Source organism: Gracilinanus agilis, chromosome 1, assembly GCF_016433145.1.
Source record: "Gracilinanus agilis isolate LMUSP501 chromosome 1, AgileGrace, whole genome shotgun sequence".
NCBI lineage: Eukaryota > Metazoa > Chordata > Mammalia > Didelphimorphia > Didelphidae > Gracilinanus > Gracilinanus agilis.
This window is the reverse complement of record NC_058130.1, coordinates 184,442,883-184,467,598: the sequence shown is the minus strand read 5'-3', so window position 1 is coordinate 184,467,598 and position 24,716 is coordinate 184,442,883. Positions and strand designations below refer to the sequence as shown.

Below are 24,716 nucleotides of genomic sequence, written 5' to 3'. Positions count from 1 at the left end.
ACACATAAATACAACCTAGTTGATATACTTGAATTATCAGGAACAACTAAGTGCTGCAGTGGATAGAGCACCAGGTCAGGAGTCAGGAAGATCTGAATTCAACTCCATCCTCAGACACTTACTAGCTGTGTGACCCTGGATGAATCACCCCTCTTAGCCTCAGTTTACTCATCTATAAAATGAACTGGAGAAGGAAATAGCAAACCGCTCTAGGATCTTTGCCAAGAAAATCCCAAATGGGGTCATGAAGAGTTGGATGTGACTGACAACACAAGAATTCTGCAAAATCTTTCTGGGAATACCAAATTAAGTATTAGAATGCCTGCCAGCCATAAGGTTGAATAGAAATACTTATTTCAATTTGTTGGAGTTTAATATAATATTTGTCATCTAAAGTATCCTACTTTCTTGGTTTCTTTCATTATTTCCCACAAACACTTTGAAAAATAAGAAAAGAAGAATAGTTCAGTTCAAACCAGTTCTGGAAGACAATTTTTTTCAACAAACTATCAATCTTTAACAATCCTAGAATAAGAACTTAATCTAGAACAAGTCACTTAACCCCCATTGCCCAGCCCTTACTACTCTTAAGCCAATACATAGTATTGACTCTAAGACTGTAGGTTAGGGTTAAAAAAAACACCCTAGAGATCAACTAATTTAAAGCCATTATTTAACAGATGGGAAAACTGAACCCCAAGAAATTTAAATTACTTGCTCAAGGTCACAAAAGTAGTAAAGTGGCAGAGATAGAACTCACTATAGGTAAAGAAAATCCAGTGATGCCTCCACTAAACCACAATGAGCTATTTTTCTTTTTCTTTTAAAACTCTCACCTTCTATCCTAGAATTAATTCTGTGTATTGGTTCCAAGGCAGAAGAGTGGTAAGGGCCAGGCAATGGGGGTTAAGTGACTTGCCCAGGGTCACACAGCTAGGAAGTGTCTGAGACCAAATTGCAAACCAGGACCTTCCATCTCCAGGTCTGGTTCTCCATCCACTGAGTCACCTTGCTGTCCCTAAGCTAGTTTTCAAATGTGTTCCTGTACAGCTTACCCGAAACTTTTTTTTCTCTTTATAAGCAAAAGGGACAATTATTTTTTGTCACTTCAACCTGTGATGGCTAGGAATCTTCACAGACAGGAATGCCTTTAGCAAAAATCAAATCTTCTGCATGGAGAGATTTCATTCTGCATCAGGAAATGGCATGACTGAATACGGCTGGATTAACGCTAAACCCATCCAACCTCATTCATATTTCCAGGGCTCTTTGGTTAAATAGGACACTGAAATTTCTGAAGGGGAAAAGGTAAAAAAACTTGGACAGTAGTGAAAAAACAGAACATTGAAGTTATGGAGGTCATCAAATTCAACTGCCTTCCTGATGTGAATCCTTCTATAACATCACTGTCAAATGATCATCCAGATTTGGTAATGATAAGGAATAGGAACATGCAAGATGTACCACAGCTGGGCACTGCTCATTCTACTGTTAGAGTCCTCTAATTGCTTAAAAAAAGATGAAATCTGCCTCCCCCTAACTTCTACCCATTGATTTTGCACTTGTGCTAATCAATTAACAATCAATTAGGCAAATAGGTGGTAGGAAAGATAGAGTGTTGAACTTTAAGTCAAGAAGACTTGAGTTCAAGTTCAGTCTCAGAGTTTTCTTGGCAAAGACACTGGAGTGGGTTATCATTCCATTCTCCAGCTCATTTTAGAGAAGAAGAAACTGAGGCAAGAAGGATTAAGTGATTTGCTCAGGACCACACAGCTAGTTTCTGAGCCTGGATTTGAATTTAAGTCTTCCTGATTTCAGGCCAGGTGCTTTATCCACTGTACCACCTAGATTCATAGTAAAACATGATATGGTACATACATACATGATGTGTATATATATTTGGGTTGTCTAAATGAAGAGAAATATTAGTATTGGGCTTGCAGGTAGTATTAGTAAATATTATCTGAAGCCTGGCTCACCTCTTTGGAGAGTGGAAGAAAGGTCAGAATATCACTCCCAACAGCCTGGCAGAGAGGCAGGACTGGCAGGATTCCAAGACTGCCAAGGCTAGGAGATTACTCCTTCCATCTCTAAGATAGGTATTGAATAAGACTTATAACTATGTTCTACCTTCCAATATCTCTAGTCTAAGAGTATGGAAGCTTCAGGACAACTTAAGTGGGAGGAAGGGTAGCCTTTAGCTTATCCTTGCTAGCTTTGCCCCATCTCATCAAACTTCAGTTACACAAAAGCCCATGATGAAGGACAATGAAGAAGAAACCCATTTATCCAAATGGAGCTGCAAATGGAAATTGGAGAAGTTCTACAGATTATACTATATCTTCTTGGAGCCTCAATTTCCTTATCTGTAAAATGAGAGAATTGGACTTGATGTCCTCTTTGGCTCCTTTCAGCTTTATGATCCTATATTATTAAAATAGGATCATAACATTTGTTCCACCCAATTAATAGGGATGATGTGAGGTAAATGTTCTATAAATCTTTAAGGTCTAGGTAAATGTGAATTATTATTCCTAGCAGAGCATGAACATAATAAACATTCCTTGAATTGGTCTGGCAATTTATATGGTCATGGATCAGAGAATGAGAAGAGATGACTTAGTAAGCAGGAAATGCAGGAAAGAATTAGAACCAAGTCTAAACTGAGTAGGTAAATCAGGGACCTCAGTCCCCCACAACATGACCATGCTGGACCCATTCACCTTGGCCCTTGGGTTCCATATGATGGCCCTTGGGTGTCAGGCCCAATGCTATGGGTAACACTATTACCCTTACCTTAACTAGAAATCAAGACAATGTATACCTTCCTACCTCCAGGAGCCTTAGTATTATTTCCAGAGTTCTTTAAAAAAAAACATTCCCAAATCTTATGGGGAGAGTCTCAGAGAGATATCATCTCAGAGAAGTAGGTCTAGGCTGTCTCAGGAAAGGACCTTCATAATCATCTAATCCAGTGATTCCCAAAGTGGATGCCACCGCCCCCTGGTGGGTGCTGCAGCGATCCAGGGAGGCAGTGATGGCCAAAGATGCATTTATCTTTCCTATTCATTGCTATTAAAATTTTTTAAAAATTAATTTCCAGGGGATAAGTAATATTTTTTTCTGGAAAGGGGGCGGTAGGCCAAAAAAGTTTGGGAACCACTGATCTAATTTGACCTATTTATAGATCTTGGGCTTACAGAATTAATAGTTTTAGAGCTAGAAGAGATCTTAGAGGCCATTGAGTCTAACTCTCTCATTTACAGAAAGGCTAAGTGACCCTTTGAACACACAGTGTCATAGGATGTCTCAGGATGGTTGTCATTCTAGATTTACTTAATACCAGAAAACTGATCCATCCACCAGTGAGGAGATACCAGACAGAGGTATGGCATCCAAGATGCCCAGGGAAATGGGAATCAGACATACACAAGTTTCTCCTGGCCACCTTCACCACAGTCAGTGAACTAGCAGAGGAAGAGATATATCAAGCAAGGAATTCTAACAATGAAGTCATGTCCTTCCCAAACCAAAGAGATTCACTAAGGTTTGAGTCTCTCTTCAAAACACAATGATAGGTCCAAGCTTTTCTTCTTCTTATGTCCTCTACTAACCACTGGCTCTATAGAGCCATCTAGACATAGACATATAGAGCCATTAGATAGACATCTAATGTAGACCAGGGTTCCCTAGGTAGTCAGTGACAGAGCTGGGATTTGAAACCCGGTCTTTGACTCAAAATCCAATGACTTTTTTCTGGAAGAGAATCTGAGAAATCCTCACAACACTCTCAGAGCAGCTAGAATGTCTATCACCTTAGAGGAGGTGATACAAGGTCCCAAGCAAGACTCAAATGTAGTGCCAAGGTAGATAGAGCTGACCAACATTCTCCTAGCCATGAGGTCAAGAAACCTTAAGTATATGATTGGGGAAAAGAGTTTGGGGAACCCAAGGCACTCTCACTTCACTCCCAACCTCAGTCTTTGAACATTACCTTCACATCATGAACTTTTTCATCGTGGAGATGCCTCTACCCTGTGGCCCAGACAAAATCCTCTTTCTAAATCCTTTTATGTGTCATCTTCCTCAATAGAATTTAAGCTCCTTGAAGAGAATTCAGTAATGCACATAGATCTCATCCCACCCTTATCCAGAGTTTGGAGGAAAAGTTCAAGTTTGAATGAATACTTAGAAAGAAACATGATTAAGGAAGGGCCAAGATGGCAGAGTATCAGGCAGCAGTACCACAGCTTCTGCTTCCCCACCCCACCCTCACACACACACAAAAAAACCCTCCTCCATATAGATCTAGAAAATGCACCAGATTGAATCCTGATGGGTAGATCCAAGAAAAAGTCACTATGACTCATTTTTCCAGGCACAAAGAGTCAGAGAGGTATGCAGATCCTGAGGATGGGGTGATGGTGTCTAGCCAGGCTGTTCAGCTGCCCATGTTCCCACAGAGAGGCTATGTGTCAGGGCAAAAGAAAGTTCCAGACCCATGCCAGGGCACTGCAGTGGATGCCAACTGGTATTTTGCTGCATGCTATCCAGCTCCAGGGCAGACTGAAGGGCCCTGGGCCATGGAATGGTCTTTCCAGGTAGGGAGTAGTAGAAAGCCCCAGGCTGTACAGGTATCCCACATCTATGGAGTTAGGGATGCTTCCATGTTCTGAAAAATCCAACTTTTTGGCCCTCCCTTCATATGAGAAAAGAAGTCTAAATTTTTTCTTTTCCTTTTTTCTTTTATAAGGTATTTACAAAACCTTATTGTAAAATTTTGGTTAAATATTTGATCATAGGCTATCTATGTAGGTCACCGTTAACATTTCTAGCTTTTGTGCTGGCTTTCACATTCTTTTTGCAAACTTTAACTTTTTACATATTTTAACTTTAAAAAAGAAATTGTCCATATTTATAGTATCAAAAGATAAAATGTGTTGATATACAATCATACAATACTAGACATATATTTTATGCATTTCTGAATTTCTAAACTTTTTCTGTATCATCTACTGGCCTTCAGTATTGTCTGTGGCTTCCACAAAACTCTCCCAAAATGTCCATTTAATTTCTTATTGCCAGCCCTCAAAATATCAAAACTGTGATGGGGAAAATCACAATGTGGAAGGGATACCTATATATAAAGACAGGAGCAAACAAAGAAGCATGCAGCAACAGTGTAGTTTGGACCCTAGGAGGAGTACAGGTCTCACTGAGTTCCAGCTTCTAGCTCAATGTTGGCAAAGATGTGGCATGCTTGCAGAGCTGGCACTTGGGGAGCTGCTCCATTCCCCCTCTTCCTAGCCCTTGAGGACATTTTTTGCATGCCCCACACCTCTGTCCAGCCACCCAAAGCAAGCACTACCTCTCTCAGCTCTCCAGTAATCCAGGGGCTCATGGACAGCTTGAATTTGCCCTCGGGGCACTCAAACTCCAAAGACATTTGCCAAAGCAGTTCTAGCCCATTCTGAAGGCTTGCAGAGGAATAACCAAGACAGAAGTCACAGACTAAAGGGAAGTCTGCAGATCTAACACTGAATCAGGAGAACTTCCTAGCTGGCCAATAGCTGGCCAGTTTTGGCCTCCCTCCCAAATATCCAACTTCCTGTTGGGTATCTCTATTTTAATGTCTTGCTGTACTGCAAGTGTTATTAGCTTTTCTGGTGTTATGGTCCCCTTTGACAGTCCGGTGAAGCCTTTGACCTCCTTTTCAGAGTAATGTTTTTAAATGCACAAGACAAAATACATAGAAATACAAGTTAAATTAATTATTTTGAAATATCATCATACATTTAAAAAATTCACATATCCTAGGTTAAAAATTCTGCTATCAAGGCAAGTTACATAGCAGATAAATAATACTTGTTGGTAGCAAAGTGAATAGAGTCAGAAGAGCCTGAGTTCAAATCTGGCCTCATATTCTTCTTAGCTCTGTGACCCTGGACAAGTCACTTAACCTCAATTGCCTAGCCCTTACCACTCTTCAAGTATCAATTCTAAGACAGAAACTAAGAGTTTTAAAATAAAAATAGTACTTGGATTCAAATCCAGGGCTATTTTCCTTTTTTTTTTTTTAAATTTAATTTTTTTTCAGAAAAATTTTTTCCATGGTTACATGACTCATGTTCTTACTCTCTCCCCCCAACCCCTCCTCCCCATAGCCAATGCGCATTTCCACTGGTTTCTTCATGTGTCATCAATCAAGACTTATTTCCATATTATTGATAGTTGTACTATAGTGGTTCTTTCAAGTCTATATCCCCAATCATGTCCGCATCAACCCATGAGTTCAAGCAGTTGTTTTTCTTCTATGTTTCCACTCCTGCAGTTCTTCCTCTGAATGTGGGTAGCGTTCTTTACCATAAATCCTTCAGAATTGTCCTGGGTCATTGCATTGCTGCTAGTACAGAAGTCCATTACATTTGATTTTTACCACAATATATCAGTCTCTGTATACAATGTTCTTCTGGCTCTGCTCCTTTCACTCTGCATCAATTCCTGGAGGTCTTTCCAGTTCACATGGAATTCCTCCAGTTTATTATTCCTTTGAGCACAATAGTATTCCATCACCAACAGATACCAATTTGTTCAGCCATTCCCCAATTGAAGGGCATACCCTTGTTTTCCAGTTTTTTGCCAACACAAAGAGCACGGCTATAAATACTTTTGTACAAGTCTTTTTCCCTATGATCTCTTTGGGGTACAAACCCAGCAGTGGTATGGCTGGATGAAAGGGCAGGCAGTCTTTTAGGGCCCTTTGAGCATGGTTCCAAATTGCCATCCAGAATGGTTGAATCAATTCACAACTCCACCAGCAATGCATTAATGTCCCAATTTTGCCATAACCCCTCCAACATTCATTACTCTCCCTTGCTGTCATTTTAGCCAATCTGCTAAGTGTGAGGTGACCTCAGAGTTGTTTTGATTTGCATTTCTCTAATTATTATAGATTTAGAACACTTTCTCATGTGCTTATTGATAGTTTTGGTTTCTTTATCTGAAAATTGCCTATTCATGTCCCTTGTCCATTTATCAATTGGGGAATGGCTTGATTTTTCGTACAATTGATTTAGCTCCTTGTATATTTGAGTAATTAGACCTTTGTAGGTGTTTTTTGTTATAAAGGTTTTTTCCCTGGTTTGTTGTTTCCCTTCTGATTTTGGTTGCATTGTTTTTGTTTCAGGGCTATGTTCTGATTAGTACAAATAATGAGTCCACCACCCTTCACCATGAAGTGGTTACATATAAGTAGAAAGTTATAAACATGTAAAATGTTGTCAGTGGTTCTAGCTCAATGTTAACATGCAGTGTAGTTTCAAATAATTCTGTTCTATGATGCTGAACAAGACACTTAATATCTAAATGTCTCATGCAATTCCCTAGTGCTGATAAACAAAGTAAGATGGTTGTGGTTGTTAGAAAGAGCTTCTTACACTAACAAGATCATTGATCTTTCTTAGGTGGGTGTGTCATGTAACCTAAATTCTACATATCTAAAATGAGATTCCTCATATTTTCCCCTTGAATCATTTTCTCTTGTACCCCCAATTTTCTGTTAATACTACCATTAACCTCATTCTCCCCATTTTCCTGACCTGGAATCCTTTCTCCCCCATCTATGTATTTCCTACCTGTCCCTCAAGAAACAGGCACTAGTCTTTCAAAGAGAAGCTTCCTCAGACCTCTCCAACCCTCAGTGAGGTCTCTCCCTCCTCTAAATTCCTCTAGGGCATGCTATCTGGGTATATTCGTGACAATTCATCATACCCTGCCGCCTTTTGACATCTTCTACTGTTTATATTGAACTTTCATTTATCCCTTGTCTTGTTATTTATCTTTCTTTGTCTTATGTCTTCTTTCTCCATCCAAATCAGGGATTCCTTCACCTTTTTGTGTCATGAACTCCTTCATGATCTCTTAGACTAATGTTTTGAAATGCAGAAAAAATACATAGGATTACAAAGGATATAAATTATACTGAAAAACAGTTACCAAAATATTTTTTAAAACAAATTCATGGAACCCAGATCAAGAACTCCTTATGTAGTCTGTAAATTCCAGAAAGACAATTTGGTTTCCCTCCTAGAATCTCACACATAATGGTCATTGGCAAGGTGGATAGATGGAGAGCTATACAGTGAAAGACCAATGCCATAGTGATAAAACATCACAAAAGGAGGGAATTTAAAAAAAGAATAAAAATAGTCTGCCTGAGCTCTGTGCCAGGTGGCATCGAAGAGAGAAGTATCTGACTGCTCCCTAGAAAATAACCTCTGTGTCTTTAGGACCTGGAACAGATCTGGCTTTCTGGAACAGAGCTCAGACAACCCTAGCATCTGCTGAGCTGCTCTTCAGGATATGCCTCATTTGCATAGGATTTTAAAGGCAGGATGGGAGGAAATTTGCCCCTTGTTATGTATGCTTGAGCAGAGAGAAGTAGAGATTCTAGGATGGGTGCCAGGGCCAAGTCTGCAAAAATGCATGGCAAATATGGAGTGGGTGACACTCACACTCTGGGGTGCTGGTTGTGAAAGGAAAATTAAGCAGTTTCATTCCCCACACAAAACAAATGACCACTTTTCAGTTCCCCTTGTAAAAAACATATCATTTGGAATAGAGCTTGGATGAGTCTCTGGTTGTCCTTCCTCAGATCATTATTCTCAACATCCCAGGTTTATATCAAGAATCAGAACCAAGGACAGCAGTGAGTTTTCAATTGCCATCCTGAGTACTACCAGGAAGAATCTGCAATTAGAAAGAATTTTTGAGGAATGTTCAATGGCAGCAGAGCTCAGAAAAGTCATCATCAATGGAAATTGACAACATTGGTTGACTTTCCCTGTTCTGTATCTAACTCAAATGAGATTTTGATTCACCCTAGGAGAGTCTAAGCATTAAGCACAGATATGTGCTTATATAGCACACAATAAGCATACATCTGAACTGAAAAGCTTTAAGTTCACCTGAGAGAGCAGGAGATCAAGGATGCTGATACGACTGCAGAAATCAGGCGTAAATTTGTTTGTACCAGACCAACAGAAACTCTGCTGTGGCTGCCTTGATTGATTTTTTTAATATTACATAAAATATTTGCAAATGATTATAAAGCACAATTAAGTTACATAGAACACTGTCTGGGACCCTAACTGTTAACTGTTGACTCACTTGGTTTAACCCATCAAACTTGATTTGACCTTTTCAGGGCTAGTTCCATTGGCCATATGCAAATGCTATTTTCCATCTGAACTTATTTGTTGGCTTTTAGCTAAGAGCATAAGAAGAGCTGGATTGGGAGCGGGGGTGCAGAGTGCAGGGCAGATAATCATTCTGATTCTGGTTTCTGGTAGGGCTTGAAAGGAGTTATTTAACCCCCTGGAATATTTGTTTTGTTATCATTCCAAATTGCACTGAGTCCTCGGCTATTTGTAGGAGGAACCAAAAATAAAATAAGCTATTAATAATAAGAATTGTTTCAAATTTTCAATGTTTCAAAGGATTCCAAATTGACCTAAACAGCAAATTTCTACCCCCCTTGCTACATGACTCTATGTTTATGTAATTCTGCTGAATCATGCCTTTGCTCCTTGTCCTTTATTATGTATCTGATGGTGCCAACATTAATTTAAAGTCAATGGGGGATGAAGAGATGCCAGTTTCTTTAAATACTAAAAAATCTTATGTGACCCTTGAGAAAATCACTTAAGCCTCTCTAGGTCTAGGTGGCATAATGTATAGAATGTTAGAATTAGAGTCAGGAAAACCTGAATTTGAATCCTGTCTTAGAGACTTACTAGCTGTGTTACTTTAGGCAAGTTTTTTTTAACCTCTATGCTTTAGTTTTCTCATTTGTAAAATGTAGGAATTGGATTCCAGGGCCTCTAAGAACCCTCCTAGCTTTGAATCTATGATGCTGTGTTCCTATGTGTAAAACTAGGGTGCTAGCTTCAATGAGCAATGAAGTCCTTTCTAACTGTATCTCTATGATCTATAATCTCACATAAGACACTGGTCATCTCCTGCTTGAAGAAAGATCCTTAAACCTGTATATTTCTCTATTTAACCTTTATGTAACTATGTTGTTGATTCTTTCTTTAAAATCTTAATCCCACTGCCCTATCTTAGCATCACTTTATTTTATTCCCAAATCATTAAGAAATGCTTCTTTGAATAAAATTGTAAAGCATCAAAAAAGGAAGAGTAGGAGGAAGGTGTGCAGTCCAGCTCTCTCCCATAATTACTCTAGCATAAATCTATGAAGAGCTCTAGACTGATGAGAATGAATAGTAATTAGAAAATCCAAGGAGAAACCACATTGGGTCATTTTTTTCTTAGTGCAAGATCATGAATTCAGCCCACAAGCAAATGATCAGGATAGGAACTTCAGTGTAAGGATGGGCTGGCAATTCTGTTGCTCTGATCCCAGAGCAGGAGCAGGTTTCAGTTTGTGGGTATAGACTAGGTAGAGGTGAGCCTGCAACTGTGTCACCTTGTACTGCAGAACCTTCCAGCTAGGCAACAAAAGCTGGGGCCAGTACCTGTCTACTGGGGACCCAACCAAGAGACAAGTCTACAGTGGTGTTTCCCAGACTAATACTAGAGTCCAGAGACCTACAAAGCTCAAACAGGAAGGGCAACAATCCTACTATGACCTAGATAAAGTTAGAACAAGCTGAAGATCTGCAGTTTCCTAACATGAGTTGCCCCCAGTATCAATGAAGAACACAGTTCTCAAAACCTGGAGAATACATGACAGGACTGCAGATAATACAGACCAGAATCATACAAGACTCCATCATTTCCTTCAGAAGCACCCAGAACCTGGCCCTACTACAAAGTCTCAATTCAGAAAGCAAGACTAGAAGAATAAGTAAATAAAAAAAGAAACTGATAATAAAGAGCTATTATAGAGACAAGTCCAACTCCAGAAGAAAAGAGTAACTTCCAAACCTTTATGAGTAAAGTAAAAGAACAAAAATAATTGGCCTCAAGGTCAAAAAGAATTCCTGGAAGAAGCAAGAGATTATTTTGAAGAATTCAAAATGAAATGAGAGCTCTAGAGAAAGGAATTTGGAAAAAAAATGAGAGTCCTGTAGCAGAGATGTCAAAAATGTAGCCTGCAGGCAATATACATATGGTTGAGCAATGCCCAAACCAGATTAAAAGGTTACTGGGAGGTGGCAGCTGGGTAGCTCACTGGATTGAGAGTCAGGCCTAGAGACAGGAGGTCCTAGGTTCAAATCTGGCCTCAGACACTTCCCAGCTGTGTGACCCTGGGCAAGTCACTTGGCCCCCATTGCCTACCCTTACCACTCTTCCACCTAGGAGCCAATACACAGAAGTTAAGGGTTTAAAAAAAGTTACTGGGAAATACTTAACAAAACAAATAAAAATACAATATGTGATTTTTCTAAATCAATGCACTAAATGCACTGCCCAAGAAAATGTTTATGTAGGCTTTGGTGGTCCCTATGAGTCTGACACCATTATGCAACAGGTCAGACTTGAAAAGAGAATTAACAGCTTAATACAGGTGGTACAAAACTTTACCTATATAAGACTCTTTGAAAAACAGTATGGATCAAACAGAAATTAATAACTATGGGACAACAAAAAATACTAAAACAAAGTTAAAAGACCAAAAATAGAATGGAATGTTAGGGTTTCAAGTGACCTTAGAGATAGTCTAGTTCAAACAGTTTATTTTATAAATAAGGAACCTGAGATCCATACTTGGCCGAAGTCAAATAATTAGTAGCAAAAAATGGAACAATAAAAGAGTCTTTTGACTTCTATTCTAGTGCTTTTTTTCACTGTCTTGGCACTTAGCATTTTCCTTATTACCAATATCTGCAACCCCAAATCCACCTATAGCCAGAGCATCCTTAAAACACCATTTCCTTCATGTTACTCCTTTCCTCAAAAACTTACAATGCCTCCCTAATGATTCCTACATCAAACTCAAACTCTTTTGCTATGCTTTCAAAGCTTTACATAATTTGACTGAATCCTATTTAATGGACTTGATTTCCTACCCCTCTTCAGCATTTAGCCTCTGCCCCAGTCTAGCTAGTCTCTTTATCTACAACACATGCTATATTCTTTTTCACTACATTTTTCTGCTCATGCTATTTAACCTACCTGAATGTCCTTCTTCCTTTTTGCCTTTTCATCTAACCAAATCCTATACATCCTCCAAGACTTAATTAAAGCTGTACATGATCCATAAAGTTTCTTTTTTTATTACACCAGCTCCTACAATTTTATAGTTAATAGCTTATTAACTATTGCTCTTGTAACAGTTTTGTCCCTAAATGGATTGCAAGTATTTTCAGTTTAAAAACAATCATATTTCTTTTGTTTTCCCACAATTCCTAAAAAATATTAAGGATGTAGTAGGCACTCAATAAATAAATTTTGTATAATTGTCTGGGAGAGTCAAAGCAATGACCTCATAAATCTGTATCTTCATTTCCTTTCTCATGAGTACCACCCACTTGAAGGCCTTACTTTCTTGAACTGTTACAATAGCCTCCTAATCAATTTTTCCTCTTTCTACCCAATTAAATTTATTAACACATTTATTTAAACACATTGTATGCAGCACATTGTACCACCAGGTAATGAGGGAGATAAAGTCTATTTTACACGTCCCCTGCTCTCATAGAGCTTGTGGTCTAGGAGGGAACTATGAATCATAGTAAAAATAATTGATAAAATTAGAGTGATACAAAACAAATGTGAGGCATAGCAAGGAAAGCAGTTGCTTTTTACTTACTGAATAAAGCGTACACTCCTTAATATCATCATTCAAATCAAAGCCTTCTATAAGTTTAATTGGATCTATATTTTCTGCCTTATCTCAATTGTTCCCCATCACATACTCTTGTGCTCTAGGCAGCTGACATTATTTTCCAAGCATGTCTTCTACTTGTCCGTTTTCCAACATTTGCTGGAAATATGTCCATTATGTGCCATGCGCCATGCTCAGAATGCATTTCCTGCCATCTCTGACTGTCCAAAACCTCCTATGATAACTATTCAAGGTTTAGCTCAAATATCACCTCCTCAGTATAGTTTCCCTGTTGTCCCCAGAGAGACAGAGAATTAGCTGTTCCTCTTCTGAATTCATACGTCTCTTTGTTTTTTCCCTCTTTCCTATGCTTTAATGAGTAGTAATTTCATCAGTGTAGAATATTCCCTCCCACAGCATTAATTGCAATTCTCCCAAATCTTCTTTTCCTGTAAAATTCTTGTCTTTATCTTCCCCAAAAAGCTCTACATGAAGTCCACCTATCATGCAGGATTCTTCTTTTAGAAATCTCCTATAATTACATAGAATATACTATCAGATATCCTGTACTACTTCTTGGTCTACTACTTTGCTATTTGACTGGTCTGCCCGCTTTCCCAGTCTATCAATTAACATTTATAAAGCTCCTATTCTGTACCAGCCACTGTGCTAAGTGCTGAGTCATATATCACTATCCTTTCTGTGATTTTCCCCCATGCAATTCTTTGTCCTTAAAATGTTATATCCTATTCACTTCTATCACATGCCTCTCCAGTGACCCTTGGGTGACTCTCAACTTTAATTCTTCAGAGACTTAGGTAGTCCTTTGGCCATACAGTGTCACCAGGAGAATATTGACATCAAAAAGGTGGATCTTTGTCTCAGGAAAAAAACTTGTAATCATGAAAAGCACACAGCAGTTTCCCTAAGTCAATCCATCCCACTCTCTTTCTATTCAATCCTAGATCTAATTCACTGCCTATTTGCAATGCCGGTATAGGATTATATGGATTGATGGATTTATTTACCTCTATGAATTTTGGGGGGGGGGTTCCCCAACTAGATAGCCCAAACACTTTTGGAAAATTATGGATTTCATTTAGAAAGATCTGCAGTCTTTTGGGGTTTGATGAATTCAACACAATTTTTAAATAATTCATAAATAAGAGCATTAGAAAAACTTCCATCATCTCTTACACTTCGACTCTGTACTCGACATCTTCTGTGGGAGTTGCAAACACTTTTGATGAGCAAAGCTTTCACTCTTATGTGCCTAATTTGATACTAAAGCTCATAAAGTCATGGAGTTAAGCTATTACTGTTAAATCTTTCAAAGAATCTTATACGATTCTAACTTACTGACGATCAACACTTTGTTGGAAAAGATCCTTTGTGGCCCTATTTTGCTCTGAGATAATAATGTCCAAATGTGGTGGTTTTGCTTTTGTGCAATTTACTTGGAAATCTTTCCAGATCTTTTCCGCTTTGGTTTGTTCATTGACCTTTCAGTTTCATCCTTAAATAGCCATGGGATGGTCTGGCTTTTTCTCACCAAGCTTTCTGAAACCTGCTTTAATCTTCAATGTTTTTTAATGTTTTATGAAGCAGTGTTGTTCAAAACCTTCCACTGTCTTCCCCTTTAAGACTCTAAAAATGAATTTGCATTCTAAACCAGAGGCTGACAAACTATGAACCACAAGCCAAATCCAGCCTGCTGCCTGTTTTTGTATAAAGCTAAGAACAGTTGTTTTTTGCTTATTTGTTTTATATTTTTAAATATTGTATTCAAAAGTATTTGTATAGTTTGCTGGCTAAGAGTGGATTTTATGGTTTTTTGGTAACATATTTTAAAATGTAAAAAACGAGCAGTGGGCAGATTTGGACTATGGATTGTGGTTTGCAAACCCTTGTTCTAAGCCATTGTTGTTTATCATTTCTTTTCTCTCCATTTGACAAAGAAATAAAATGTTTGCTGACTAAGGTCTTTCAGTCATCTCACTGGGCCAACTATTTTATATCAGGTAAACTTGCTTGGGAAAAAGATGATAGTCCATGTCAATGTCTGTTCTTTTATTTGTTCCTCATTTCTAGTATCAACTGTTTATTTAAATCAGGCAGAATGGAGACATCTCAAATGCATACCATATCATCTCAATTTTCATTCTTTTTCCTAATTTGGAACTGAATGTAATCTTTGTTATAATAAATCAGTAAACTGCATATAAATAGTTGATTTGGAAATGACTCTCAGATTCAACTACTTCGTTTCTACCTATTAAGTACAATAAATGTCATTTTTTTTGTCATGCTATTTGTTGTCTCTAAGTCTAGTGTTTCCAAACTCTAATAAATTATTCATTATGTATAGGCTTGGGATTTCTGCTTTACTTCTATGCCTACCTTTGCATTAAAGTAATCCAAAAACATGTCAATTTAATTTAGAGGGTCTTATTAGGGAGATAGAATTTCTGTATTTCCTCATCCTCTGCAACAGATGTTGGGCACATACGCTGCAATTAACTTCATGATAGCCTTTTTACAAATGCTTATCATAAGCACAGCAATTCTAGGTGACCAGGTGGCCTATGAAATGATGTTTCTTGTTACTGTCAGATGTATACACAGTAAAATCAACTGTGTCAACTCCTTTATTTGATTCTCCAAATAGGTACCTGAGGACTAGCCTTCCATCTAACTGTAACTTCCTTTTGTCCTCTGGTTTCATTGATACCTAGAATGTCAAGATCCATATGATTGAGTCCCCCTGTTTACAGTATGTTCAAAAGGTCACACTGGTCAAGGAACTCCTAGTGAGAGTGACAACAGATAAGTTAATGATTATAGATGACCTAAAAATTGTGTTTCTTAACATTTCTGCCTTCCTTTTTTTTTTTAAATCATTGTACCATGGTCACCACAGAATGAGAAAGGGGCTGCATAGACCCTTTCTAAATAGAGGCCATTTCATATTTTCCTTTCTTTCATGAATTGCCAAGGTCAAAGAATTCATCACTACCTAGCTAGCATCCCAGAGATGAGCCACACTGTACTTAGTCAGGCTGGTCCTTGAAAAGTTGTCATACTCGGTTGCTAGGACACTATTTGAAGGCTTTCCAAATTGGAAGAATCTGACAAAGCTTAGGCTCTATTGGCATAGCCTTCAGGAACCTAGTATCACCTCCAAACTGCAATAAGGCATTAGAGTAGGATTTTGTAATGTTGTATATTGGGAGAAGCCAGGGCTCTGGAATTTGAGGACCTAGGTTTAGAATTAGGAGAAACTTGAGTTCAAATCTGGCCTCAGACCTTTACTAGCTGTGTGACTCAGGGCAAGTAAGAATTTCTTTGCAATGAGTAGAAAAATTCCCTTCTGTCTTTTGTCACAAGTTAAAAAACTTCACAGCTTTTATAACATAACCATTTGGGTTCTATTGTTTAACTTGGACTAATGCAACTCATTCATGTAATAAACTGAAAAGAGCTATGCCATTTAGTCTTTCAATCTCTTATTTAAACAGAAATAAAGCCTGTCAGTGTCCAGCCTGAAAATCAAATAATCTGCTTCATTCAAGTCCAAAGATCTAGTAACATGAGACCATATCTGTCCAGGTGCTCCTTGGTGCTCCTCCTGCAGAGTTCCCTGTCCATTTAAGAGTATACCACCGTGGGCAGCCAGGTGCCTCAGTGGATTCAGAGCCATGCCTAAAGAGAGGAGGTCCTGGGTTCAAATCTGGCCTCAGATACTTTCTAGCTGTGTGACCCTGGCAAGTTACTTAACCGGCATTGCCCAGCCCTTACTGTTCTTCTGCTTTAGAACCAATCAATACATAGTATTGATTCTAAGATGGAAAGTGAGGGCTTAAAAAAGGGGGGGGGGAGACAGAGAGAACACTACTAAATGCTGAGCTTTCCTTGGTGATGCTCATATGAATAAGGTCTTCAATATTGAATTGTACCATCAAGATAAAGATAGTCTTTGGTAGCAGAACCATGGCAGGATATCTTCTTTTTTTACATCCCATGAAGGTTCGGTGTTATCTGGCCAGACTTCTTTAATAGTAGTAGTGCTCTGCCTCTGGGGGACGTCCAGGTAGAGAGAACACCATATGACAACTTTACCTGAATTAAACTTTTGACACGAGAACCAATTTTGAGCTAATGTTTTAAAACAATCAGTGTAGTAACTGCAAAGCTTGCAACTTACTGGCAACAGCTGCCCAATGCCAAGTGAAGTTAATGGACTGGATTCTTTGTTTTTGTTTTTTAGTTTAAATGAAATGTTATGTTGAAATCTACCCTCAGACCCTTACTGGTTCTATGACCACTTAACCTCTGCCAGCCTCAGTTTCCTCATATAAAATGGGAATGATAACAGCACCTACTTACCACTGTTGTTATGAGGGTGAAATGATATAACATTTGTAAAGTGCTTAGTACGATGCCTGGAACATTGTAGGCACTTAATAAATGTTTATTTCCTTCCTTACTTTTACAGCTAGATTTATTCTTATCCTTTTCTTCTTCTACTCCAATCTACTGTAATTTGACTCTGAGACAAGTAAAGATCTCAGATTTGCCAGGACCAGTTAGGACAGGCAAGAAGACGAATAAACCAGATAGTGATATTCATCAACAAGATTAAAAAGGAGGGGGAGAACCAACTTCACAAATCCATATTTGTATTTTATGAATGAATGAAAAAATATTTAGTAAGCATTTAAGATGTGCAAAATATTGTGATAAGTCATGAGGATGCAAAGAAAAATAATAGCTAAGATTGGCATCATGTTTTGTCTTTTGCAAAGATAATTCCCGATTGCAAGGAGATCACATTACAACACGAGACATAACACGTACAGGATCAGTTGCAAATCAGATAAAAAGGTCCAGTGGTCCTCAAAGTAGAGGGGCAAAGCAGATGGTAATGCATCTTCTTTATTGTTATATATACATTGACGAAACCATATTTCCTCTGATGTTGAACTTTCTGATGATGCAAGGGCTTTGATGCTAAGGACTTTGTTTTGGGGGTCTTCAGTAACTATGACTTCTGAAGAAGTAGGGGCTATAACACTTGTAGAGATATTTGCTATGTGTAGTTCCACAAGGGTTGACCCACTACACCAAGGAGGGCTGGGTAGGTTCAGTGGTCTGAAGAGCTGTACATTCCTGGGCTCTGGCAATAAACTCTGCCCATTATTGGCAGTTGATCAGCAGTTTGTGATTATAGATATTTCAAACACTTCCCCATAAGGGTTGCAACATCTATGATGGTTACAAGATCTGGGCCCAAAGCAGCGTCGGTGGTTTAGGGGTACTACCATAGGGTGCAAGGTCCTGGGAGATCTCTCTGAGTTTTGAAGGAAGTAGTCAAGATAGTGGCAATAATTTGACCTACCTGGCACATGCTACTTCCTGTCTTTCCATTAAGATAGCTTGCAGGTCCTGCCAAACTGGCCCACTTGCCTGCTTCTCTTATTTATATGTTTATACTATAATTAGAATAATTGAGCTTTTTTCATATTATAGTGGCCCTCCCTTTTTTATTTTCCCATTTCATGACCCCTATATAGAGGGGAAACATGTCTAAAAATAATTTACAGGGACAGTTAGGTGACTCAGTAGATAGAGAGCCAGGCCTGGAGATAGGAGATCCTGGGTTCAAATCTAGTCTCAGACACTTCCTAGCTATGTGATCCTAGGCAAGTAAATCACTTAACCCCAATTGCCTAACCCTTACTGTTTTCTGCCTTAGAACTGATATTTAGTATCAATTCTAAAATAAAAGGTAATGGTTTAAATAAGAAAAAGAAAAATAATTTACTATCTGGAATAACGGAGTTACCTAGAATTCCCTAAAATACATATTCCTGCATTTGGGTCCCTTGATGTCTCCACAGAATACTACAAAGAAGGATATCATCAGAGTGTAGATAGTTGAGATGGGAGAATAGAAGTTAGATTCTCTCGCACACAATTGGTGCTTAATAAGTTTGTGGAATTGATCTTCCTCTTCTTTGGCTTCCACTGCACAGAGCCTACTATAATCTACTTCTTTGTGTGACTGTTAATAAATAGCCAATAACTTTTGGGGGCCTTTGGGAGCAGTGTTTTGGAAAGGATATTCCCTGTCTGTGCCAAGCCCCAGTCTGTTCTACCAGCAGACAGGATACCTGAGTGAAAAAGACAGACGTCGTTTTCTGTGACATGAGAACCACAGACATGGGTTCCATCCAGTTAAAAGGGAGACTAAGAGCGGGCAATCGACACACTGGACAATAAGGATTTTTCCTCATCCCGAAACCTAGGTAGTGTGGTGGGTAGAACACTGAGCTTGGAATCAGGAAGACTGGAATTCAAATTCAGCCTCAAACACTTACTACTACGCTGTATGAACCTGGATGAGGCACTTATCCTTTCTCAGCCTCAGTTTCTCCACCTATTAATAGGGATAATAATCATACTTTCCTTACAAGGTTTGTTGTGAAGATTAAATGGAACAACTTAAGTAAAGGGGCAACTAAATGGCAGTCTATATAGTGCCAGACCTGGAATCTAGAAGACGTCTTCCCAAGTTCAATTCTGGCCCCGGACATTTGCTAAAGAAGTGATGCTAGGCAAGTTACTTTTTTATCTATAAAATGAACTAGAGAAGGACATGACAAACCACTCCAGTGTCTCTGCTGAGAAAAATCCCTAATGGACTCATGACAAGTCAGACATGACTCCACAACAACATTAAACCTGTTTAAAGCACTTTGCAAATATTAAAGTAGGCAAACCCTCAAATCCCATGTTCAGCAAGAAGTCTTACCCAGCCCTCCTTAAGCATAGAGCCTCCCCACCCCAAATTATCCTACATATACTGTGTTCATACATAGCATTTGTATGTCGTCTCTCCCTTTAGCCTGTGAGCTCCTTCAGAGAAGGGACTGTCCTTTGTCTCTTCTAGTAACCCCTATACTTAGTACAGTGTCTGGAACATGGTAAATGCTTAACAAATGTTTATTGATTGACTGACTGAAGAGCTCTATAAATGCTCATATTATTGTCCTTTGCAAATGATGTGCAGAGAACAGGAATGAGAGCAAGTGGTTGTTTTTCTCCACCAGTTAATAAACAAGAATGAAACCCTAAGATCATTAAATATTCTGATGAAGGTAAAAATGTCTCTCTATTTATTAGTTTTCCTGTTTAAAGTGATGAACCTACACAAAAAGAAGTAAATAATGATATGCTTGTTCAAAATGCTTCCTAATTCAGACGCCATTCTATTCCATGCATGGAACTGTGCTAGATGCTAGAGACTAAAACATTCAGGGTATATTCATCTTCTTTGTAACTCTACAATTCTGTCCCCTCAATAACTTGCACAATATAGGTTACCATTCTGGCGATGGTGTGGAGATTAGATGCAAGTTTTTTATCTCTGAGTTCCTTGCTTTACTCACTAGTGACTATTCCATACTGTCCCTACAGCCTTGCCTCATTCTTCACATCTTTGGGATCATAGAATGTAGAGCTTGAAAGGATCTAAGAAACCATTCAATTTAACTCCCTCACTTTACAGACAAAGAACTGAGGCCTATAGAGAAAAAATGATATACCTAAGGTGATATTGTTGATAAGGACCAGAGGAGCCAATTTTCAAATTTTCAGTGTGAGCCTTTACATCTCAGAAATCAGTGAATGATACAAATCAGGGCTTAATTTATTATTTTCTGCACTTACTAAAATGATGGAGAAAGTATTTATAATGCACATTAAGCTTAAAAATGTGACGTGTAATCTGGCCTTATACATTTCCCAGCTGTGTGACCCTGGGCAAGTCACTTAACCCCCATTGCCTAGCCCTTACCACTCTTCTGCCTTGGAGGCAATACACAGTGTTGACTCCAAGTCAGAAGGTAAGGGTTTTAAAAATAAAAATTTTTTAAAAATGTGACGTGTACCTTTTTTCCCCCAGAGAGTCGGTTGTAAACATTTATTACAATGCTATTGGTAGGAACCCAGATACTCTGACTCCAGATCTGGATCTCTTCCCACTATACCATGCTGCTGAGGAAATCCTTATTGCTGTTCAAAGATTTAACTACCCTATTAATAAGCTCAAGAAACATTTGCCTCATACACCTGAGAGTAACCAAACTAAACTAAACTTTTTTTTAAACCCTTAACTTCTGTGTATTGGCTCCTAGGTGGAAGAGTGGTAAGGGTGGGCAATGGGGGTCAAGTGACTTGCCCAGAGTCACACAGCTGGGAAGTGTCTGAGGCCAGATTTGAACCTAGGACCTCCCGTCTCTAGGCCTGGTTCTCAATCCACTGAGCTACCCAGCTGCCCCCCTAAACTAAACTTTCATAGAGAACCTATTTTTAAAAGATCTAGGTATATATTATGTTCTTTCCATCTTTACTATTTTGATAAACCTGAAATATTGTTCAGTTTGAGTCTAGATGCATTTGTTTGACTGGTGTCAACAAACTTACTAATCATTCCACAAGCTTGGGCCTTTAAACTGGAATCACTTTCTCTTTTGCTTATGGGAAAATTTGTTGCATGAGCCTTCTACTTTATTCTTGTCCTTTGCACACAGCATGCTCTTTCCCACCTCCATACTTTCTCTGATGCTTTTCCACCCACCTGGAATGCCCTTCCCCCTTCTCTCCTCTCTCAATCCTTCCCACCCTTAAAAGCCCAGTGCAAATCCAGAAGGCAATGGGTCTTAATAACAGAGGGAAGGAATTGGGGGAAAAAGTCAAAATTTTTCTAAAACCAAATCATTTTCTCTATAAAACTCTCTCCAAGGATCCAAAGCAATTTCTTACAAGGAAAATAGGGTTATTATCTCAGTTATATAGAAGAAGAAACTGGAATATGTAGAATTTACAAACTGAAAATCTGGATTAATATCCTCAAATATTGTTCTGTCCTATTCATTTCAATATTCAGCTTCTCTCTATTTTGTTTTGCTAATAACATTTAATAATAGAATCTGATACAATCCAGTTTAACAAAAAATCAGCCCTCTGGTCTCTCTCTCTTTTATGCTGCCTTTTAATTAAGCACATGCTTAGTGTTTAACAAAATAAATTTAAATCTGTAAGGAATTCCATCAACAGAGAGCTCTTTCTCCTGTTAAAAAGGCAAATGAATCACTACCTTGGGTCTACATTTCCATCACATCATACACATAAAAATGTACTTCAACATCAAATGTCATATCCTTACATTAGCTTGGTGTTTTTATTTTTGGAAACCAATAGTAATAATCATCATATTATATGAATATATATATTTTATAAGTGTTATGTATGATGGCGTAGATATAGAAAGGTGGGCAGGAGTCCCCAAGGAGCTTCTTATTGTTATTTTTCTCTCAAATATCTTTTAGCAAGAAAAATGGCCCAGACTATATAACCAACAGTTTGAAACCCCAAAAGGTAAAACTAACAACTAGCAAACTAAGATTAGAAAGATTCCAAATTTTAGTAATTTAAATAGTAACTCTTTGGATTTTAAGATAACTATAAAAAGAGACCAGAGTCTGTGGGCAGAGTTCTAAAAAGCACAAGAATGATAGGCTTTCATTCCTGCAAGAAAGAAGTATAAAGGAGTTAACTAAAAAGCTCTGAACAGCTTACAGTCTGTGACCTAAAAGATTTAGACGTTCACAGGGCAAAGGCTACAGTAAGGTAATGGGAGTGAGTGATGACCAATAGTTCAGTATTACTCCAGGATATTGCTGTTTAAAAGAAAAAAGGCAGGTCATTTCTAGAGATGCTATTAAAAGTTGCATTTAAAATAACATCAGCTTGCAGGTCCAAAAAGATGCCTATTATCCTATAACATGGTAGACTCCAGAAACAGTCAGAGCTGCTTCATGCTTGTAAAATTAATGAATATATCCTGAGAGTCTTTTCAATCTAGTTTGAAGAAATATCGATACATTCAGTCCTGATCCCATAACAGATACTGCAACAAAACTATCACAGCAGAAACAATAAGAGGGTAGGAGAGTTTGACACTTGAGTGTGGAAAAGATGGAACCAGGTACAAAAAAAAAAAAAAAAAAAGGTTAAGATAGTAGAGAGAGTCCTGTGCTGCCCTGTAAAACACTCCAGAAGTACTAACAGGGGTTAACCTGTGGTCCCTATTCAACCTGAATACACCTTGATCAGTACAAATTTGTGCCATTCTAAGAGGACTTTCTAAACCTCAGTGACTGAAGAAGGTAAGAATGTGAAAATACACAATTAGCTACTGGACAGTACTGATGCAAGGAGCACACACACACACATTAGAATTGGAAGTTGCCCAAGGAAATCTTTATAAAAATTAAACCAAATATTTCATGTATCTATGAAACCCCCAGTTCTATCCCCAGTAGCTTGGAAATCTATATACCTGCTTTCTGACTAATTCTGAGAACAGTTGTCTAGAAGAAAGGCAAGAATTTACAGGCTGAATGAGAAAGGGAGATGGCCTTTCACATCTGGCAGACAGCTGCATTAAGGCTAGCAAGGTGAAGGGCACTTGGAGTCTCATTATGTTTTTGCAAGGAGTATAAGTGTCCCTAATGCCCCTAGGAAGCACCCTTCTGCCTTTGCACTCAGGGGCAGAAGTGTCAACTGTTGCATCCTGCAAAAAATCCTTCATCTTTTGAAAGATGCTCTTTACACTGAAGACCTTGGAGAGAACCAGCAAGCAGAGCCCATCTGTTACAATGACAGTGAAGAAAAACCAAAACCTTTAGTTGAGCCAAGTGCCACCTCTCCCCATCAAATAGGTGAAGTAGGCATGCCTGGAGAGAAAGAAGGAATGCTGCTGAGTATTTCACATGCATCCTCAACCTAGAAGACTGATCCTGGACAATTGTCTCGCTTAGGAATGTAGAGTCCAGTTCTCATAGCCTCAGGGTGGGAAAATCATCCTTCACCCCTAATCTTTTCCCCTGCCTGCCTGCCACTGAGGAAGAGACCCCACTTCAAGGGCCATCTCAAAGCGACTAGACCAGGATTTCGAAAGCCCAAACCAGAGCCCAGGAACTGGTATCCCCTCTCCATTTCCCACTGGGCTCGCTTCTCAAAGTCCCCTGGACATAGGCTGAGAAGCCAGCGGGAATGACGTGCCGGTCCCCCTTTGTTAGCAGCCTAAGCCCGCGCAGTGCTGCGCATAGCCCCCCTCGGCTAAAAGCCCCGCTGCGGGGGCGCCTCCTTCAGCCGGGCGGGGAAGGGTCTCGAGGTTTTACCGCGCTTAAGCAACCACCAGCGTGATTGCAGGGCTACTCTACTCTCCCCGCCCGGGTACTCACTTCTCCCCAGTCCCTCTGCTTTCCACTCCGTCTCCTCCACGGCTCCATAGCGCCTCAGCGGCTTCTCAGCCTCCAGGTGGGCGGACAAGGATTGCTTTAACTCCATTGCCGGTTCCACTGGTGGGTCGATGGGTCTCCTTTACTCCATCCCCCCCAGCGGGCTGCAGGGAGGGAGGTGGCTCCAGCCAGCAGCGTTTTAAGGGGCTGGGCGCCCGTGACGCTACTGCATCTCTTCCGCCGAGAGAGTCGGGGAGCGCCCGACTGGTACCCAGGAAGGGGAGGGATGCGGAGCACATGCGCAGTAGTGACTCGGGAAAGATCTGGGGGCTGGGTTGCGAGAAGAGGGTCGGGAAATAACTCTGAAAAACAACAGCAACAAAAACAGAACAGCCAAGAGAAAGTGAGCGAGATACCTGTGCCATGATGTATCTTTGCTTCTGATGTCTTGAGGAAAGGTTAAAAGTGTCAGGGGTCTCAATGTGTTTTTTATATGGTTGTGTCTGTGAGTGCTATGTGTCATCTGTAAGCAGGGTGATCAGCTTTGTGTGAGATTCGTGAGCATGTCTGTGGACTATGTATCCATCTTTGAAGGAAGAATGCAAATCTGTCAG

At 39.2% G+C, this 24,716-nt stretch overlaps 1 protein-coding gene across 1 annotated transcript in view; it reads right to left on the bottom strand.

Moving 5' to 3' along the window:
• Positions 1-24,211, bottom strand: part of BMERB1 (bMERB domain containing 1) — a 142,477-nt gene extending 118,266 nt beyond the window's left edge. The window contains exon 1 of the mRNA XM_044657342.1: positions 24,106-24,211. Within this exon, the coding sequence (XP_044513277.1) occupies positions 24,106-24,211 (106 nt within the window). The remainder of the gene's footprint in view (positions 1-24,105) is intronic.
• Between the last annotated feature and the right edge of the window lie 505 nt (positions 24,212-24,716).